The sequence below is a fragment of the Narcine bancroftii genome, chromosome 3 (genome assembly GCF_036971445.1).
Source record: "Narcine bancroftii isolate sNarBan1 chromosome 3, sNarBan1.hap1, whole genome shotgun sequence".
NCBI classification, from domain to species: domain Eukaryota; kingdom Metazoa; phylum Chordata; class Chondrichthyes; order Torpediniformes; family Narcinidae; genus Narcine; species Narcine bancroftii.
In genome coordinates, this window is record NC_091471.1 from 73,681,244 (window position 1) to 73,701,929 (window position 20,686).

Sequence of the window (20,686 nt, forward strand, 5' to 3'; positions counted from 1 at the left end):
TTCAAGGCAGGAATTAGTAGATTTTTGGATATTAAGGAAATCAAGGGATGTGCAGTTAGTGAAGCAACGTATTGAATTAGGACAATGGAACAGATGTAAGGGGCTGAATGTTCCTACTTCTATTTCTTTTGTCCTTGATGAGACAATACGGAAGACCCCTTGGTAATGGAAATTCATCTTTGCAGAATTCACAGAACACAACTTAAATTCACAAATGATTTTACATTATCTTCATTTGTTTAAAAAATGGTGTAAGTCTGCCAATGGAACTAGCTTCATATAGAAATGATAACAAATATCAGAAATTGAGATAACTTCAATCAAATCTTGCTTTTACAGTATGTTACAAGTCAGAGCTCTAATTGTGACCTTACCCATGGCAGCACCTAGTCTGATAAAGAAATTCCTGATAATATTGAATGTCTCAAATGAAAAGTGTTTTCTTTCATTCATGTTTTATTACTCAATCATTTTCCTCTTTAGGTCCTTCTACCAGGACACTCAACAATCTTTTTTGCAAGATTAGCCACTACTCTGAATTAATGAGTTACAACACAAGGTTTAATGCATTTATCTTTGGCCTTCTGAAGTAAGTACTTGCTAACATAAGAACATGAAAACAATATAGAAATTGTAATAACAGTATTCAAAGGAATGAAATATATGTGTTGCAAAATTATTGTTAACTTTGATGGAATATAAATGAATTCTCCATAATTCACTGGATGCATATGTGCATTATTTTACTTTAGTAAGGCTGACGTTTGTTCATGATATTGTAGCGGCTACTATGGTAGAGATACTGAAGTAATTCAAAAACACATGCCAGATTAGTCAACTCAAGACTGATTTATTCAGAGTTTACAAGTTTACAAACTTACAAGTTTACAAGTCTACTGCATGTCCTGGGCTCCACGGGACAAGATGGAACGTCTCTACGAGTTTGCACAGACTGCATCTACCTTCCTGGATAAGGGAAATATACCGTCAGCCGTGATCTTGTGTCCTAGGAAGTTGATGGTGGATCTGCCAAATTGACATTTGCCAGGGTTGATGTTAAAACTGAATTCCTCTAGTCTTTGGAAAAGGCGGCGCAAATGCAGGTGATGATCTTGCTCAGTTTGACTGGCTACGAGGATGTCACCTAAGTAAATGTATGCAAACTCCAAATTCCTGCCTAGAGTGTCCATCAGCTGCTGGAAGGTTTGAGTGGCGTTTTTCAATCCAAACGGCATTCTAAGAAATTCAAAAAGCCCATAAAGGGTAGTAATTGCTGTTTTAGGAATATCATCCTTATGGATAGGTATCTGATGATATCCTTTGACCAGATCAACCTTGGAAAAAATGTGGCAATGGGGTAGATGGGTTGCAAAATTCTATATGTGAGGTATTGGGTACCTGTCGGGTAACATCGTTAAGCCTACAGTAATCACTGCAGGGTCTCCATTCACCTGTTTTCTTGGGTACCATGTATAATATGATGCCCAAGGACTGTTGGAGTATCAAATGATCCTCAAATCCTTCATTGCTGTAAACTCCACCTTTGCTTGCAGCAGTTTATCAGGTGGAAGATGACAAGCCCTTGCATGAATGGGTGGGTCTGAAGTGTCTATGTAATGAGACACACCATGGGCTGTTTTTGAGGCATTGAAATTAGGAGTGAGAATACAGGGAAATTCATTGAGCAGGGCAGCATAGGCCTTCTTGTGCAGCGTATGTACCCCGATCTGGGAAACTCTCCCTTTGCTGCTTGCCTGCGGGTATGTCTGAAAAGTGGTGGCACGAACGTCCACCAGTAAGTCATGGGATCATAAAAAGTCCACACCCAAAATTGGCTGAGCAACAGAAGCTAAGACATAATTCCAATGGAATGTGGTCCCTCCTATTCCAATTGAGATCTGTCGCTTGCCAAAGCTGGGAATGGTAGTTTCATTTTCCGCTCTAAGAACCAGGTGTTGTTGTTTATGCATTCCTTCAAAATAGGTTGGCGGAAGTAAACTGACCTCAGCACCTGTGTCTACAAGAAACTTGTGTTTACCCGCATCGTCTTGAAGATACAATAGGCCCGTATTTGCGCCAGCTGCCGAGGTCACTGCTGGCAGCCAGATCATTCCGTTTCTCGCCTTTTTCCTGTAATAGGTACATGGTTGGACACATTTATTGGCACCTGTTCCCCAACGGCAATGGTAAAAACACCAATCTCGCCGCACATCAGCACGTTCTTCTTTCTTCTTTGATTGAACTGCAGATACAGGAGGCTTGTAGGATGCTGGATATGTAGCTGCTGCCAAAACAGGCTGTATTTGAGCAGACTCTTATGTAGGAGTACGATAGAGCCTGTCAATCTCCTGTGCTATGTCAGAGGAGGTTTACTAGGTTGATCCCTGGGATGAAGGGGTTGACTTATGATGAAAGATTAAATAGTCTAGGATTGTATTCGCTCGAGTTCAGAAGAATGAGAGGAGATCTTATAGAAACATATAGGATTATGAAGGGTATGGATAGGATAGATGTAGGAAGGTTTTTTGAGCTGGCCGGGGAAACTAAAACGAGAAGACACAGTCTCAAGATTCGGGGGAGTAGATTTAGGACAGAGATGAGGAAAAATAGTTTTTCCCAGAGAGTAGTGAATGTTTGGAATTCTCTATCCAGCGAAATGGTTGAGGCTGCTTCATTAAACATATTTAAAATTTGGTTAGATAAATTTTTACATGATGGAGGAATTAGGGGATATGGGGAGAAGGCAGGTAGGTGGAGTTAGGTCATAAATTAGATCAGCCATGATCTTATAGAATGGCGGAGCAGGCTCGATGGGCCAGTTTTGGCCTACTCCTATTCCTACTTCCTATGTTCCTATGGAGATGGCAGAAATCTATGCTAGAGATGGGTATAGCAACACGAGCTGGGAGCTTTAATAGGAGTAAGGACTCAAAGAGCAGGCAATGACCATCCGCCATTGCAAGCATTTCATTCATTAGGTCTGATGGATTCCTGTCACCCAGGCCTTCCATATTCAAAAGCTGCATGCCGCGCTCATGTCTTGTCAATTCCAGTGTATCCAGGAGAAACTGGTAGAACCTGGTGTACTGGTTTTCGCCAGGGGATTGGCAATAAATTTGCTTACTCGAGATGCAGTAGCGGCATCCAATGCACCTACAACATGCCAGAACCTTGTGTCTTCCGCCGTTATTCCCCGAAGACGAAACTAGGTTTCAGCCTGAATAGTCCAAACCCGAGGTTGATGGGTCCAGAAGGAGGCAAGTGAAGTCAAACTGTGTTAACTGCTGCTCGTAGACTGATTTATTCAGAGTTTACAAGCTTATTTTGTATACTGCATGTCCTGGGCTCCACGGGACAAGGTGGGACGTCACTACGAGTTTGCTGCAGATCCATGGGACTGGCAGGTTTAAACTTAGCCTTATGAGTGTCCTGTGCCTTCTGGTAGAAGACTCAACAGCTCAAAGTGCCATTCCTCAGCACTCAGTATCTCTTGCGTATGGTCCCTTAGATGAGTATGCAGACGTCCATATTATGGTTCCACACGCCCGCAGAACCGTGCCAGTGACAGTTCGCGATACCGCGCTGTGCGCCCGCTCGGCCCGCTATACGGCTGCTACAATATCATACATTATCTTTTGCCAACATAAAATGAAGCTTTGGGTATGACCTGCAAACTTGAATGAGCAGTCACAAAAAATTAAGTGACTGCTGAGATCACCACTATGTATCCATTTTTGCACATTTAATGATCTCAGGTTTCAATGCTTGTGATATTTAAAATCTCATAATTTATTATTCGCCTCACTGACTGGATCGTTTTCATTGCTTTGTCTGTCTGAGTCCAGTGTTAGAGCACAGCCTGCAGGTGTAAGTTGAATCCAAAGTGGCATTTTTTGGAGGTCTGCCTTCAGCAGAAATGAACAGATATCCCAAAACTACTGTTAGTTTTGTGAAATTATTAACTTGCATATCAGAAGTTTAACGATTTATCATTAAAAAATCTAATCTGTTTACCTTCAGTACCTAATTTTAAAATGTTTTCACTAGTTTTGTATAAAATAAATTTTGCTGGATCCAAATGCTTTTAAGAGATTCCTATGTATAGATTTATAGAAGCTAACATTGTGACAAAGTACAAACTGATACCTGTTAGTTGCCATGATAAATAAACCTCATTCCTAGCTGAAGTATTGAAAAAGTTACTCATAGAAAGGGAGCTTAACATTTTATTTTACTTTTGTATTTTTTGCAGTATCAGATCCTTGGAGTTTTGGTTTAATCATTTGTATAATCATGAAGGTAAGAAAATTGGTTGTTGCTTTTTAAATTTCATTTCATTAATGTACTTGTGCCACATTAAAGACCGTAGTTTGGATATATGTGGTTGGCAGTTGTATTGCTAGATAAGGCAGGTGTACATTAGAAACCCCTGTCAAAGGACTACTCTTTTTTCCCCCATAATTTCAACCATACTTGAATCGGCATTACTATCTATTGCCTCTATTTCATGACTCAATCCCACCCTGATACTTTCTTGATTAACAACATGTACTGCTACCACTATGTATATAGATGTATGTATGGGCCGGCCTGCCCCCTGAACCTGTGACTCCTCTCTCCCAGATATCCCCATAAAGACTGTTAAGCCCAAACCTCTCCCTCAGTACATGCCCTGGAAATGAGCCAGCAACATGCAAGCTGTGCTGACACTTTAAGGTGATTAAAGCCTAGTAATCACGATTCTCTGTTTGATTGTGGTTGATTGGTAGTACACAACACTTTCCATCTCCTTTCCCATTTGGCCTTTTCTTATGAAACATAGTATGTTGGAGCATTGAGGACCCAGGCCTGATCATTCCCACAACCTTTTCTCTGTAATGAACAAAGAAAAGCTGCAGGGATTTAGTGCACCAGGGAGCATCCATAAAGAGAAATGATCGGTCAGTATTTCGGATGGGGACTTGTTGATGAGACCCAGGGCCGAGGTGAGTGTTAAAGAACAAAGTAACATAGAGGTACAGGTAGACAGTTCCCTGAAATTGGGAACACAGGGAGATTTTGTGCTGAAGAATTCGTCAGTCAGGACATTGAGTGCAGTAGTTGAAACATCATGTTGTAACTGCACATGACATTGGTAAGACCACATTGGACGATCAGAATCAGAATTTATTGTCATGAACAAGTCATGAAATTCAGTGTTTTGCGGCAGCTTCATAGATCAAACATTCATTACTACAAATAAAAAAAATTAAAATAGTAGAACATGAAAAGTAAAGCAGTGTCTTTGGTTCATAGATTATTCAGGAATCTGATGGCAGTGGGGATGAAGCTGTCCTTGTGCCACTGAGTGCTCGTCTTTAGGCTCCTGTACCTTTTTCCCGATGGCCTGGATGGTAGGGGTCTTTGAGAATAGAGGCTGCTATTTTAAGACACTGCCTCATGTTGATGTCCTAGATAGAGTGAAATCTGGTTGTCTGTGATGTCTCAGGCCGAGTTAACAACCCTCTGGAGTTTATTCTTGTCTTGAAAGTTGGCGCCTCCATACCAGGCAGTGATGCAACCAGCCAGAATGCTCTCCATGGTACACCTGTAGAAGTTTTCAAGAGTTTTCAGTGACATAACAAATCTCAGTCACCTCACAAAGTATAGTGAGCCTTCTTTGTGATTGCACCAACATTGAGACTGGAGATTTTGTGCAGTTCTCATTGCCTAGCAATGGGAAGGATGTCATTTTGCTGGAAAGGGTAGAAAAAAATTTGCAAGGATATTATCAGTATTAGAGGGCTTGAAATATAAGGACCAGCTGGGACTTTTCTCCCTCGAGTGTAGAAAATTATGAGGGGCATAGATAGGGGGAATGTTCACAATCTTTTTCTGAGGATAAAGGAATCTAAAACTAAAGTGTGTGAATTTAAAATCAGAGTAGAAAGATTTATAAGGGGCCTTTCAGGAAACCTTTTCAGATAACAGGTATGTGGAAAGAGCTGCCAAAGGAAGTTATAGAAGTGAGTACTATTATAATGTTTAAAAGATAGGAACATTGATTGGAAAGGTTAGAGGGATATGGGTAAATTAGAAAAATGGGATTAATTTAGGAATGGCATGGACAACTTGGGCTGGATGGCCTGTTTTCATATTGTATCACTCGATAGGCTTCTTCAGGTGTATTCTCCACTAAGAATGCGCCTGAAGAAGAGAAAGCGGCCCTTTGATTTGACGTTCAGGTGGCAGTGCTAAAAGCGCAGCGTTGGCCACCTGAAGGGATAGTTGCACCGTGATGCGCATCTGAGCACACACCAGCTCCTGTCCCTTGAACTATCCAGTTAGGATGGCTGGCTGTTAGCTGGGACAGCCAGCGCAGGCTATCAGCATGGGGACATCCCCTGTGGAATGTCTCCACAGGGATCGCTCTGCCCCCCAGCGGGGAGAAGGGGGCTGGGGCGGCCGGCAGGGGAGGGGGGGCTTAGGCGGCCGGGGGGAGAGAAGGGGGCACGAGCAACCGGCGGGGGAGAAGGGGGCTAGGGTGGCCGGCATGGGAGAAGGGGGCTTGGGCGGCCAGCAGGGGAGAAGGGGGGTGGCCAAAACAATTCCAGTACCCCACTCGAGCACCGTACTCATCCACCGACCGTTTCACCCTCCTTCTCCCCCGCCGGCTGCTTCAGCCCCCTTCTCTCCCGCCGGTCGCTCTAGCCCCGCAGTCCCCGTGCTGACAGGCCAGCCAGCTGCCCCTGCCCCAACATCCTGTGCTGGGGGAAGGGGCAGTTGGGAGAGGAGCTGTCAGGCACTCGCCAGCTGACTGTCATCCCGAATGCAGCCGCTTTTAGGCAGCTGCATTCAGATGGCTGGGGAGGCCACTGTGGTGTGGCGATTATCCCTCTCGGAGGAGGGTTACAAAGTTCACCTTGCAAGCGCCTCCTGCACATTCACATGGCCTCCCAACAGCCGCATATTGTCAAAATAGGCGGCTTTACAAGCAGGGCAATTGGCCACCTGGAAGTGCCTTATGACTCAAATATGACCATATTTCCATATCTATGGTAGAAACAGAAACTGTTTTGAAACTACAGTGATAGCAGAAATGTGAGAGCTGTGCATGTCCACAAAACATAAAAATCAAGCATATAAACATTTGAAACTTTCAATGTTCAAAGAAAATGTATTATTATCCTAAGTAATATATTTTTAAAAAGTAAAATGGAAATATGTAATTAGTTTGGCACCACCAAAGTCTCAAGGATTCCTGATTAATGGAGTCTTAATGCACAACAGGCTTAATGGGGCTTACAATTTAATAAAATATTCATTTTAGATTTTGGAGCCATTGATTTCAAACCCAGCAGATGTTATAATATGTAGCCGACCACTACAAAGGAACACACAACACACACACACACACACTGGCAGGTTAAGCTCATTCCTTTAATAGGGCTGGAAAGGCTGCTTTTATACCGTTCAAGTTCCCGCCGTTTTTGCTGATTGACTGAGTCATCCATATGAATAACAATAGCGGGAGGGAACATCCATGCATATGAATGCCCTTCTTCCCCAGCCTGTTTCTCCTGAGTTAGCTGGGCATCTTGACCAATGCCACTTTAGGACTGTTGGTCTGATGCTGCCCCAGCTTCTACCCCCGTCGGTTCGTTGTCCTGGGAGTCGCTTTAGCGATCTCTGTCCATGTCTGCTGCCGCGCGATGAGCCGGCCGAATCTCCGCAATTGCGGGTCGCCACAAATAATAATTTTTTAAAAATCTGATGCAATTATCAGAAAAAAAATCTAAGACCTTTGGTGGGGAGTTTCACTGGCAGCAACCTCCTTTGAAGAAGACCGCAGAGCCCACCTCACTGACAAAAGGCAAAGGAGGAAAAACCCAACACCCAACCCCAACCAACCAATTTTCCCCTGCAGCCGCTGCAACCGTGTCTGCCTGTCCCGCATCGGACTTGTCAGCCACAAACAAGCCTGCAGCTGACGTGGACTTTTTACCCCCTCCATAAATCTTCGTCCGCGAAGCCAAGCCAAAGAAAAGATTACGTATTATTCAAATAAAGAGTAGCAAGGGCATTGTTGAACTTCAGCAATTAACGCACATCCTTGTGAAGTGTATCATATTTATGACCTAAACTGTGACACATTCATTTCTTTTTTTTAGATATTATTGGAGTTCATTATCTGTCCACTGGCTTCCTTGCACTGTCACACAGTGTTTGTCAGGCACTGTATGAGGAACTTCTGCTTTTGCTGCAGCCTCTTTCATTACTTCCCTTTGATTTAGATTTAATGTTTGAATACCATGTTATTCAAATGAACAAAGAGCAGCAAAAGAAGAAGGAGCAGCTCAAAGTCAAGCAGGACCTCTTGCAATCTGCACACTCCACTTTCCAACTAATGAAAACTAATGGCAGCAGTGATGGTGGGAATATAAAAATGGAATCTAGGCAGAATAGGGACAAAATGTCACAAAGAATTACACAAAGTGTATTCACACTAAATGATACAACAGCAAAAGGTGCAGTTATGCTGGATAAGGAAAATAAAGATGTGAAGAATGTAGAGGGAATGCAAAAGGAGAAAATAACAGACCTGAAAAAGGATAAGCAAGCAGGGTGGTGGTACCAACTCATGCAGAGTTCACAGGTATATATTGAAGAGACTTCTGAAGAATCCAAGTTTGCAAAATGGGAGAAGATGAAGAAGAAAAGTACTGCTGCTGTGCCTTTACAGATGGTTGCTGATATGGAGAAAGGATCACTTCGAGAAGGTGTTGTAGAGGGAGCAGAGACTGGGGATATATCTGAATTACAAAATTTGGACATTTGCAATATGATGTCGAGTCTGGCTGCATCAAACGAAGATTCATTAGCAACTAAAAAACTTGTAAATTCTCAGTTTGAGGATTCTAAAAATGAAACCAGATCTTCTTGGATGGGAAGTCCTCCAGACTCTGTACTACATGAACTTAAACATAGCAAAGTAAATGAAAGTGTGCTTTCAGGTGATCATGCTGAACAACCAGACAAAAAGTTAAATCTTGAGCACACTGAAGGCAAACAAGGAATGTGGCTAGGCCGGTTATTTGGTGCAAGTGTAAATCAGAGTAGAAAGGAAGAGTCAAAGACGGCCAAACCACAGAAAAGCAGGTAAGGTGTTTTCTTATTATCATGAAAAGTTATATTGTCAGAACCACATCCATTCATGTGATTATGGGCATTGCTAGAAAGGCCAGCATTTATTGCCTATCCCAGTTGTCCTTGAACAGATGGCTTTCTAGACTATCTTGGCCAATAAACAGGCCACATTTACTGTGGGCCAATGATGCAACGAATAGGTTTGAGCAGGTAGGGAAGACAGATTTCAATCTCTGATAATTCTAAATGTTATGGGCCCAGAGGACCCCACAATCCAGCAGCCATAGAAATTCACCAAGACAAATGGTTACTTAAACAAAAGTTGCTTTTAATTATCTTTAAACATGAAAACAGGATCAAACTCTAACTTATTACTATTAACTTAACTTTACCCTCTTCTAATTCTATGTACACATGTATGTAATGTGCGTATAGGTTCAAAAAAGTTCTTTAATTCACAGTCCAATCTCACTTGTCACTCCTCCAAGATCATGGGTTGCAGACAATTCTTATACTGTGCACAGAATTGAACATTTATGAATTTCACCAGGCTTTGGTGCTTGAAAAGTAAATGGTTACCATTCAGGAAGGTTCTTGTCAGTTTTCAGAGAGATTTGTTGCTCATTGGACACCCAGAACTGATTCCTTCTGATCAACCACTTCAGTGTCTTACCGAAGAAACTTGCCGCATCAGGGTTTTCCAGGTGATAACCTCTTTCCTCCAGGTCACCACAGAGTTCCTTTTTGTGTCTCTTATTTAAGTGAAGAATTACACAGCCAGCCATATCCTCTTGTATGGACCACAAGGGCTTTGACCAGGCTGAACTAAGAACTCACAATCCATCTTCCAAATGGAGTTTTTCCACAAGCTTGCCAGCTTGTGAGAAGAGTCACGTGATGGAGTAGTGGCCGGACAGTGAACTCCAGCCCTCTCCAGAAAAGTCGGGAAAAACAAAGGAAAACACAAAGGCACAGAAATAAAAGTTAAAGAAAAGTGAGAATAAAGGTGGAAAGAAGATGGCGACAAAAAAAGAAAAATCGAAAGCAACGGTAAGAAGAGAGGAAGAGAAGACAACGGAGGAAGAAGGTGAAGGCCTTACCTGTTCGAAGAGGCCCGCTGTGGAGAGAGAAACCCACTCCCTCAGGTCGGTAGATAATGGACTACAAAAATGGCTCGCTGAGCCGAGTAAAAGTGCGCAACCGCGCATGAAAAAAAACACACCGACGGGAGGGGGGACCAGCTGGGGAGTCGATCTCCACAGCCGGCAACGACAGCTGCAGAACACCTGCAGCAAGAAGAGATCACAGAAGACAATGGAAACAAGAAAGAAGAGAAGAAAAGGGCAACAAAGAAACAACAGATGGCCAACCCAGAGGAAGAAGAAGAGGAAGAGGAAGAGTACAGTGAAATAGAAGAAGAAGAGAAAGGCAAGATAAAGGAGGTACTTTCTCTTATTAAAGGATACATGGAGTCATTTAAAGAATGGCAAACACAGGAATTTAATGATTTAAGAAAAAGAATAAACAACACAGAAGAGAAAATGAATAAAATAGATATGACCTTAACAGAAATGGGAAAGAAAATGGACAAGATGGAAGAGCGGGCAGTAGCAGCAGAAATGGAGGTAGAAGACTTAAAAAAGAAATCGGAGGAATCTAATAAAAAAGCGATAGAGACACAAGAACTGTTAGCTCAAAAAATAGATATAATGGAAAATTATAACAGAAGAAATAACATAAAGATAGTGGGCCTTAAGGAAGATGAAGAAGGCAAGAATATGAGGGAGTTTATAAAAGATTGGATCCCTAAGACCCTAGGATGTCCAGAACTACAGCAAGAAATGGAAAGAGAAAGGGCACATAGAGCATTGGCCTCTAAACCACAACCACAACAAAAACCAAGATCTATTTTAGTAAAATTCCTAAGATATACTACAAGAGAAAAGGTACTGGAGAAGACAATGGAAAAAGTAAGAGAGGGCAACAAACGACTGGAGTATAAAGGGCAAAAAATCTTCATTTATCCAGATATAAGTTTTGAACTCCTAAAGAAGAGAAAAAAGTTCAATACAGCAAAGGCGATTTTATGGAAGAAAGGGTATAAATTTATACTAAAGCATCCAGCGGTATTGAAAATATTTATTCCAGGACAACAAAACAGACTATTCTCAGACCCAGAAGAAGCACGAAAATTTGCAGAACAATTACAAAAATAGACTGAGGGATGAAGATGGGTAATGAGAGTAAAAATGATCACGATTGATATGTATGTGGGTAAAGAGGTATAAGAGTGAATAGATAAAATGTGCATACGTGAAGGTATCTGTACTTAGAGGAAAATATAGATAGTATAGACAAGAATGAATAAGGGAAGGTAATGGAATAGAGAGAATAAGGAGGGAATTAAAAGAGTGACCTTTGTTACATATGAAAAGTGAAATCTTTTCTGGGGAGAGCTGGGTGGGGAGAAATAGCGGTCACTGCAAAATCAGTTGACGCTTGCGAGTGAATTCGCAAACCCAAATGGAGAGGGGAGATGTGGTTGTCCGACAAGGGATAAAGGACAACTCAGGAGGGGAAGGGGAGATTGGGGATAAAGAAGATATAAATAGGAGAATAAGGAAAATGTTGGATGTTGTAGGAATGTTGTCTTATAAAGAGTTGAAAATAAGAAAACAGAAATGGAAAAGGAGGAAAGGTAATGATGGAAAAACGGAAGGAGAAGATAAACAAAGTATAAAATGGCTACGCTGAACTATATGACTTTAAATATTAATGGAATACATAACCAAATTAAAAGGAAGAAACTACTAAATTTACTGAAAAAGGAAAAAATTGATATAGCATTTGTCCAAGAAACACACTTAACTGAATTGGAGCACAAGAAATTAAAGAGAGATTGGGTAGGACATGTAACAGCAGCATCATATAATTCAAAAGCAAGAGGAGTGGCTATATTAATTAGTAAAAATGTGCCATTTAAAATAGAAGAGGAAATAATAGATCCAGCAGGGAGATATGTAATGATAAAATGTCAGATATATTCGGAGTTTTGGAATCTACTAAATGTATATTCACCTAACGAAGAAGATCAAAAGTTTATGCAAGATATCTTTTTGAAGGTAGCTAATACGCAAGGGAACATACTAATAGGAGGGGATTTCAACCTGAATTTGGATCCAAATATGGATAAAACGGGGGAAAAAATTAACAGGAAGAACAAAGTAACCAAATTTATAATTAAATCAATGCAAGAAATGAAACTTTTGGATATATGGAGGAAACAAAACCCAAAAGAAAAGGAATACTCATACTACTCGGCTAGACATAAAACATACTCAAGAATAGACCTATTTTTGTTATCAGCTAGTATGCAGGATAGAGTAAGAAAAACAGAATATAAAGCGAGAATACTATCGGACCATTCACCCTTAATATTGACAGTAAAGCTAGAGGACATCCCTCCAAGAATGTATAGATGGAGATTAAACCCCAGGCTACTTAAAAGACAGGATTTTAGAGAATTTATTGAAAAACAATTAAAAATGTATTTTGAAGTAAATACGGAATCAGTGGAAGATAAGTTTATACTATGGGACGCAATGAAAGCATTCATTAGAGGGCAAATAATAAGCTATGTAACCAAGATGAAGAAGGACTATAATCAGGAAACAGAGCAGTTGGAAAGGGAGATAGTAAACATAGAAAAAAAATTAGCAATGAAGGAAGATAGAACTAAAAGAAGAGAATTGGTGGATAAAAAAATAAAATATGAAACATTACAAACATATAAGGTAGAGAAGAATATAATGAAGACAAAACAGAAATATTATGAACTAGGGGAAAAAACGCACAAAATCCTAGCATGGCAGCTTAAGACAGAACAAGCTAAGAAAATGGTATTGGCATCAAGGAAAAAAGACAAACAAATTACATATAATCCAAAAGAAATTAAGGAAAACTTTAGAGAATTCTATGAACAATTATACCGAACTGAAAACGAAGGGAAAGAAGGGAAAATAGAGGAATTTTTGACTAAAATTGAACTACCAAAACTACAAATAGAGGAACAAAATAAATTAACAGAACCATTTGGAATAGTAGAAATACAAGAGATAATAAAAAAATTACCAAATAATAAGACACCAGGAGAGGATGGATTTCCAGTAGAATTCTACAAAACATTTAAAGACTTATTAATACCGCCCCTCCTGGATGTAATCAACCAGATTGATGAAACACAAAGCTTACCAGATTCATGTAAAACAGCAATAATTACAATAATACTAAAACAAGGGAAAGATCCACTCTTACCAGCATCATATAGACCAATATCTTTGCTAAACACAGACTATAAGATAATAGCTAAACTATTAGCAAACAGATTAGCAGAACAGGTACCGAAAATGGTAAATTTAGACCAAACTGGATTTATCAAAAAAAGACGCACAACAGACAATATTTGTAAATTTATTAACTTAATGCATGCAGTAGAAGGAAATAAAGCACCTGCAGTAGCAGTTGCTTTAGACGCAGAGAAGGCCTTCGACAGAGTAGAATGGAATTATTTGTTCAAAGTATTGCAAAAATTCAGTTTACCGGAGAAGTATATTAATTGGATTAAAGCATTATTTAAGGGACCGTTAGCGAAAGTGACAGTAAATGGACATGTATCAAAGCAATTTAACTTAAGCAGGTCAACGCGGCAGGGATGCCCACTATCACCTTTATTGTTTGCGCTAGCTATAGAACCACTAGCAGAATTGATAAGAATAGATAATAATATAAAAGGAATAAAAATAAAAGACAGGGAATATAAAATCAGTCTATTTGCGGATGATGTTATAGTGTACTTAACAGAACCAGAACTATCAATAAAAGAATTATATAAGAAATTGAAGGAATATGGAGAAGTGTCGGGTTACAAGATAAACGTAAATAAAAGTGAAGCAATGCCTACGAATAATGCGGATTTCTCAAAATTTAAGAAGGAATCTCCATTCAGATGGCAAATGCAGGCAATAAGATACCTAGGTGTACAAATAAACAAAAATCTAGGCCAATTATATAAACTCAATTATAATCCACTAATGAAAAAATTACAGGACGATTTAGAGCATTGGAAAGATCTACCACTAACACTGATAGGAAGGATAAACTGTATTAAAATGAACATTTTTCCAAGGATATTATACTTATTTCAGGCACTGCCAATACAACTGACAGAAAAATTCTTCAAAGAGTTAAAGAAAATAATAAGGAAATTTTTATGGAGAGGGGGGAAATCGAGGATAGCACTAGATAAATTAACAAAATGGTATAAACAAGGAGGCTTACAATTGCCAAACTTTAAAAATTATTATAGAGCCGCACAATTAAGATACCTATCAGATTTTTATCAAACAAGGGAAAAACCAGACTGGACGAGATTAGAATTAGATAAAATAGGGGAAAAGATACCTGAACACATATTATATAAATGGGACGAAAAATTGGTACAACATAGAACTTCTCCAGTATTACATCATCTCCTCAATATTTGGAAGAAGATCCATGTAGAAAGAAATAAAACAAATTATCAATTACCAAAACTAATATTGATGCAAAATAAGCTACTCCCTTTTACAATAGACAACCTTTCCTTTAGAGAATGGGAAAAAAAAGGGATTAAAAGAATAGAAAATTGTTTTTCAGGAAGTAGATTCTTATCCTTTGAACAAATGAGAGATAAGTACAATATAACGGGAGATACAGCGCTGGCATATTACCAACTGAGATCCTACTTGAAGGATAAATTAGGAAGCAATTTGAGTTTACCAGAGGGAAGTAACCTTGAATATGTGATTACAGATAGAATGCTAATCAAAAGATTTATAACAAATATGTATATTAAACTGCAAGACAAGGAGAATGAGGAAACAAATGGTAAAACTAAACAAAAATGGGAACAAGATTTAAATATAAAGATAAAAAAGGAAACATGGGAGAAATTATGTTCTGGAACGATGAGAAATACAATAAATACGAGGCTACGTATGATACTATATAATTGGTTACACAGACTATACATTACACCGCAAAAGTTAAATAAATGGGACCCAACAGTATCTGATAGATGTTTTCGATGTAAAAAAGAAATGGGAACAACAATTCATGCAATCTGGACATGTGAGAGAGTAGAAAAATTTTGGGATGATCTCAATCAGATATTAAATAAAATAACAGAAAACAATATACCAAAGAATCCAGAGATCTTTCTCCTAAGTAACATAAAAAACAAAGAATTTGGAATTGATTTGGAGGATGCACAAAAAAGATTTGTTAAGATAGCCCTAGCCGTAGCAAAAAAATGTGTTATGTCAACCTGGAAATTGGAAAATAATTTGAAAATACAACAATGGTATATAGAAATGAATAAATGTATTCCATTAGAAAAAATAACATATAGTTTAAGAAATAATATTGAAATATTCGAACAAGTATGGGAGCCTTACATTAAATACAATAGTGAAAACTTACCGGGGACAAACATTACCTAAGTTGATGGAAGGAGAAGGAAAGAAAAGAATGGACTCTGTAGAATTTCTGGTGTATTTTTGTTGAATGACAACATTGTCTGACTGAATTAATGCAACCTAGATTGTATACCTAAAATGGATGAGGGGGGGGGTTGGGGGGGTGGCTTGGGAGGAGGGGGGGGGGGGGGAGAAAAAGTCACTGTAAATGTGTGAAAAAGAAAAAGTGTATATCATGGCTAATGTGATTTATGGTGTGAAAAATAAAAAATTTAAAAAAAAGCTTGCCAGCTTGTCATGTTCCAGTCCCAGATGCTGGTGCTGAATTGTAGAACTGAATTCTCTCTCTCCCTCCCTCTCTTTCAGAGAAAACCACATGACCCTCTTAGAACAGCACTCTGCACTCAGACAGACTTCTGTACCATACCCAATCTTCGAGTCCTTTCATCTGTTGCTTTCCAAAACAATAATCCATTACTCCACAGCATGTCTAATTAACACCTACTTGTAAAGTCCTTATAGGCATTCTTCAAAGTTTTTGCAAAGGTACTCTGAGCCTGGACTGTCTGGTTTGAGCAGAGCTCTGACATTTTAAGTGAGATCTGTGTTGAAATATTGGTATCTTTTTGTGACCTACACTAAAAAGCCTGCTACTATTTATCTCCTTTAAAAAATATCAATAGACAATATAAAATATAACATAATCTGTCACATGAAGCAGTAAGAATTTTTTTGCAAGTATCTAGTAGTTTCCTGATTACTATTACAGGCATTAGCTTTTAATTATATCATTTCATTATCTGAATTTTAATGATGTGATGGGATTTGAATCTGTATCTCCAAATCTTTGGTGTAGACCGCTGCATTTGTGGTGCAGCAAAAGAAAAGATTGGCCATCTCTATCTGCCCTTACTAATACTGCAGTCCTTTTAATAATGCTCCAACAATGCCATTAATGAGGAGTTGCAGAATTTTAATGCAGTGAGGGAAGTTTGTTCGCTGGAGATGCTCCTATAATATTGCCTATCTTGATGGTAAATTGCAAGTGAAATAACCTTGACAAATTGCTCAGCATTTCCTGTTAATTGTGGTGATAAAGTGATGGAAATTAGATTCACTGGGTGTACACCATTAAGGCAAATTATTCTGTGATGCTGTTAGATTACTAAATGTTGTTGCAGCTTCTTTTATCTAAGCCTGTGATGAGTATTTACTCATAATCCTGACTTGAGTTGAACAAATGATTATTTGGTATTTATTGAAAAATCCACTTTACAGCATCTTTTCATTAAAAAAATAGGATGAACTATATATTAGTTCAGAAGGTAGCACATTTGCCTCTGAATGAAATGAGTATAAAAGTCTAGGCCCACATGCCAGTTCATTGGTGTATTGCTGGAAGTGCTACCTTAAAGTGATATCAAAAGTGGCCCCATATGTATCCTTTGCTGGTCACACTTTCAAGAATGATTGATGCCTGACCAATATTTATCTTCAAATCAATATTAAGGAAAAAGATTAACTGCTCTTTGTCACATTGCCATTTAATGTACAAATTGTATTTGCATTACAATGACTGCACTTCAAAATTACTGCATTGACAGAGGTCCAAGGCTATAAAATATGCTATTCATATTCATGCATACCTTCTTCGTAATTTGTTGCCTAAGGTTGTAAATTGTATTAATTCCTGATAATTTTTTGTACACTTAGCACCTAGACATTTTTACAGTACGGCCCAATTATTTGTATTCTTTAGCTATTCTAATTATTTTTCATCTCATTTTCATATTTAACTGGATTCATGAGCCCAAATTGAAATATTTGCCCCTGTGGTGATACACCACTAGCCTACTGCAGGGGGCGACCTGTATACCTGCAGTGAGATCACCAGAGGACAGACCACACCTGGCCAGCTGTCATTCAGCCGACCTGAATGGACCAAGCCCTACCCGGTCGGTTGCCAATCACCTGCCAGGATATAAGCCACATCCGGCCCCTCGAGATCAGTCACGTGGAGTTCCAGCTAACTACAGCAAAGACTAAGTAGAATAAAGCCTGTTGTTCAGTCTTTCAAATCTTGTGTCTGCTTACTGTCATTACAGTCCATCATAGCCCCTTTTCTCAGGGCTATGTTGAAGCCTATGTACCAGAAGTGACTTTGCTGAATCCATCTTTCTAATTTACAATTTTGAATTGGACAAAGGATTCAAAGTTATTTTTACAGTTTTAGTTCTTCCTGATAGAGGTGGTAATTACCTTTGGAGAGCTTACCTGATAGTCCTAATTTATCATGTGAGGAAGGAAATATGGGAGCAAATGAACATCACACAAGTACATGTCACAATTTTCTGAATATTTGAACGCAATGCTTTCAGTAACTGCCTGCGCACACAAAAAGCTAGCAATGCTGGCAGATCCATTCTCACCAAAATCAAAGTAAATGAACTTATCTTCCCGAGAATTCAGTACTTTGGATGATTTCTCTGGGGCAGCAGCAAATTGTGAGTCATTGATGCAGCCATTTGGAAAGGTCCTGTGGCAAGCTAGTTAAGAGCAAGAATGACCTTGACCTCAATAGGAAATTTTAAGCCTCTAGCTACATGCACAGTTGGGCATAACCAAAGCATCCCAACTCTCCTTGCAGCATTGCCATACTAATGCATGTAAAATTTGAGAGTGAACTCACTGAATGAGTATCTTGGCAGTTAAAACCCCGAAGAAAACATTCCCCATTAGTTAACACAGATTCTATAGAACTTAGAAGGTACTGTATTTGACCAGTCTGCAATCAGATCTAAAGTTGCACTTGATCTTTGTTGCAAATGATTGTATTAAATATCAAGGGAGAGGTACTTATGTGGAAAGAAGAACACTTTAAAAAGTTTGTCTTAGTTGATAATTATTCATATATGGTGAAGTGCTATTTTTAAATTCACTTGTATCTTTATTAATTTGTATTTTCTGTATCTTAATTTCCAGATTACCTTCTGGCTGGCTTGGTCTTGATAAATCAGTGTACAATCTAATGGTGAGAACTATGGGTACTGGAAAATGGAGAGGATTTCCATATGTAACAGAACAAATCAACCCACAGACTGGAGGTAGTCAGCCAGAATCTCAAGAAACAAAAATCCAATATGAGCGGTAGTGGTATTTACATTATTTTCTTGAATCAAAGTGGTTAAACATTATGTATTATGTTAGGTATAGTATTTAATAGTTAAAGTTACAAGGGAAGCTTTCAGATGTTCTGGTGGGTAAATGTACAAAATGATTTGGCATTAACTCATACAACTCAGAAGTCTTAGATTTGAATAATTGTATTGATTTACCAGATTTAATTACTCCTCCATTTGGAACACTCACTTGCCATTGTTGTAGTTAAGTGTTCTAATGCCAAATATTAGCCATATGGCTTTTTCCTTGATAACTGGTATAATTGAGGAAAGAATTAAGACGACCAGAAAGCTGAACACTAAGAAAAAAGGAAAGTAGCTCAGCTGCTTGGGTTACTGAAGTCACCTTGCATACATTAGCTATTAGGTTACAAAGGATACTTGAACTATACCAAAATATTTAAAATATTTTGAATTGATAAACTTGGAGCATTTAGTGGAACATGTTGTTCTCCACATATCTTATTTTCACACTTGATTCCTCTGCTCATATGTAACTTTTCAGTTAAAACCCATCAGATGTGACCTTATTAGAGGCCTCTTTAAATCTAGAAATAAGCAATTAATTAAAAAGAATCCACTGTAGCATGCCAAAATGTTCCATTTCTTTCTCTAATGGGAAGAAATTTAATCTTTCTCCATATAGTATGGCTGAGATATGAAGAAATAATAGACACAAATCCTTGATACAGCATTTGTGCAGATCTTCTTCTGCAATGTAATCATCGAAGTTCAATTTCAGTAACCATGGTGGAGTGAGTTTGACCACAATAAATGTACACCTTCTTTGTGGCATGAAATACTAACATTGCTAAAGCTTATCGCCTCTCACAATATTTGGTCATTCATTTAGCAATACTTCCACAAAAGAGGAGAGTGATAGGTTAGTAAAAGCCCATTATGAAAAATAAATGCTGTGTCATGAATTCAGACTTTCAAACACACTTTTTACTTTTCTTTTCCACTTAGAGAAGTGAAGGCACTTTGCCATCACATTGCAACTGAGAAAGGACAACTCAGCTTTAAAAAAGATGTTCTGAGAGTGACGTCAAAAGTGGATGCAGACTGGCTGCTGTGTGGCCTTGGTGCAGAAAGTGGATTGGTGCCCTTTACTTATGTGACTCATCCAGAAGATGAAGATTATTAATATGAATGTTCGAAAGACTGTGTAATTTTAATTGCCATGGGTGGGAGATGGAGACAAAAAAGTAATAATTAACTTCAGCAAGATTAAATTGAGCAAAAACACACTAAATTGCCAATATATCTTTGCTTATTACTTCGTTCTTCATTGAGTGTATTGAGAACCTCAACCAAGTAGAGTATCATGTTCATCCACTAATTCTCATTAGTGATTGTAAAGCATGCCTGCAACATAAACGTTTGTTTGAATTTCACATGCCTTTAGTAGTAAGCAGCTTTATATTAACAGATTTCCAAATAAATGGGACGGAACTAGAATATTAAGGATATATATTATGTATATATTATCTATATATAATATATATGCTACAGTTCATTATTTAATAATGAATTATTAATTTTCATTTCAAATGTTGTAAATTGCATGAGGTACAAAAACGGGCAGTATTCCTGTTTGTGAAAGACAGTATTGGTGCCTTGATTGGATCTTGTAGGGTGACTTTACTGCCTTCCCCTGCACAGACATTCTACAAGAATGTGTAATGTTTGAGTTAGTATAGGAATCAATTAAAGTATAACAATTTGTAGTAATATATACCTCTGGCTTGTATATAATGCAGTTAAAGAAGGTACTCCATATTTAATTTTTCTGAACATTCTTTCAACATGTATGTATTATTTATTTTGCACATTAATAAAAAGTGCTGAAATTATGGCATGCGA

General features: G+C 38.6%; 1 protein-coding gene across 11 annotated transcripts in view; it reads left to right on the forward strand.

Annotated features, from left to right (window-relative positions):
- The window catches only part of rusc2 (RUN and SH3 domain containing 2), a 190,657-nt gene extending 169,971 nt beyond the window's left edge, over window positions 1–20,686 (forward strand). For 8 of the 11 annotated variants that reach the window (XM_069924295.1, XM_069924303.1, XM_069924305.1 and 5 more), the window contains 5 exons: window positions 484–589; window positions 4,253–4,299; window positions 8,151–9,138; window positions 18,624–18,788; window positions 19,790–20,686. In XM_069924295.1, coding sequence (XP_069780396.1) covers window positions 484–589; window positions 4,253–4,299; window positions 8,151–9,138; window positions 18,624–18,788; window positions 19,790–19,967 — 1,484 coding nt within the window. In that variant the 3' untranslated portion in view covers window positions 19,968–20,686. Of the gene's footprint in view, window positions 1–483; window positions 590–4,252; window positions 4,300–8,150; window positions 9,139–18,623; window positions 18,795–19,789 lie in introns of all 11 variants that reach the window. The other 3 variants (XM_069924301.1, XM_069924304.1, XM_069924302.1) reach the window with 3 other exon arrangements.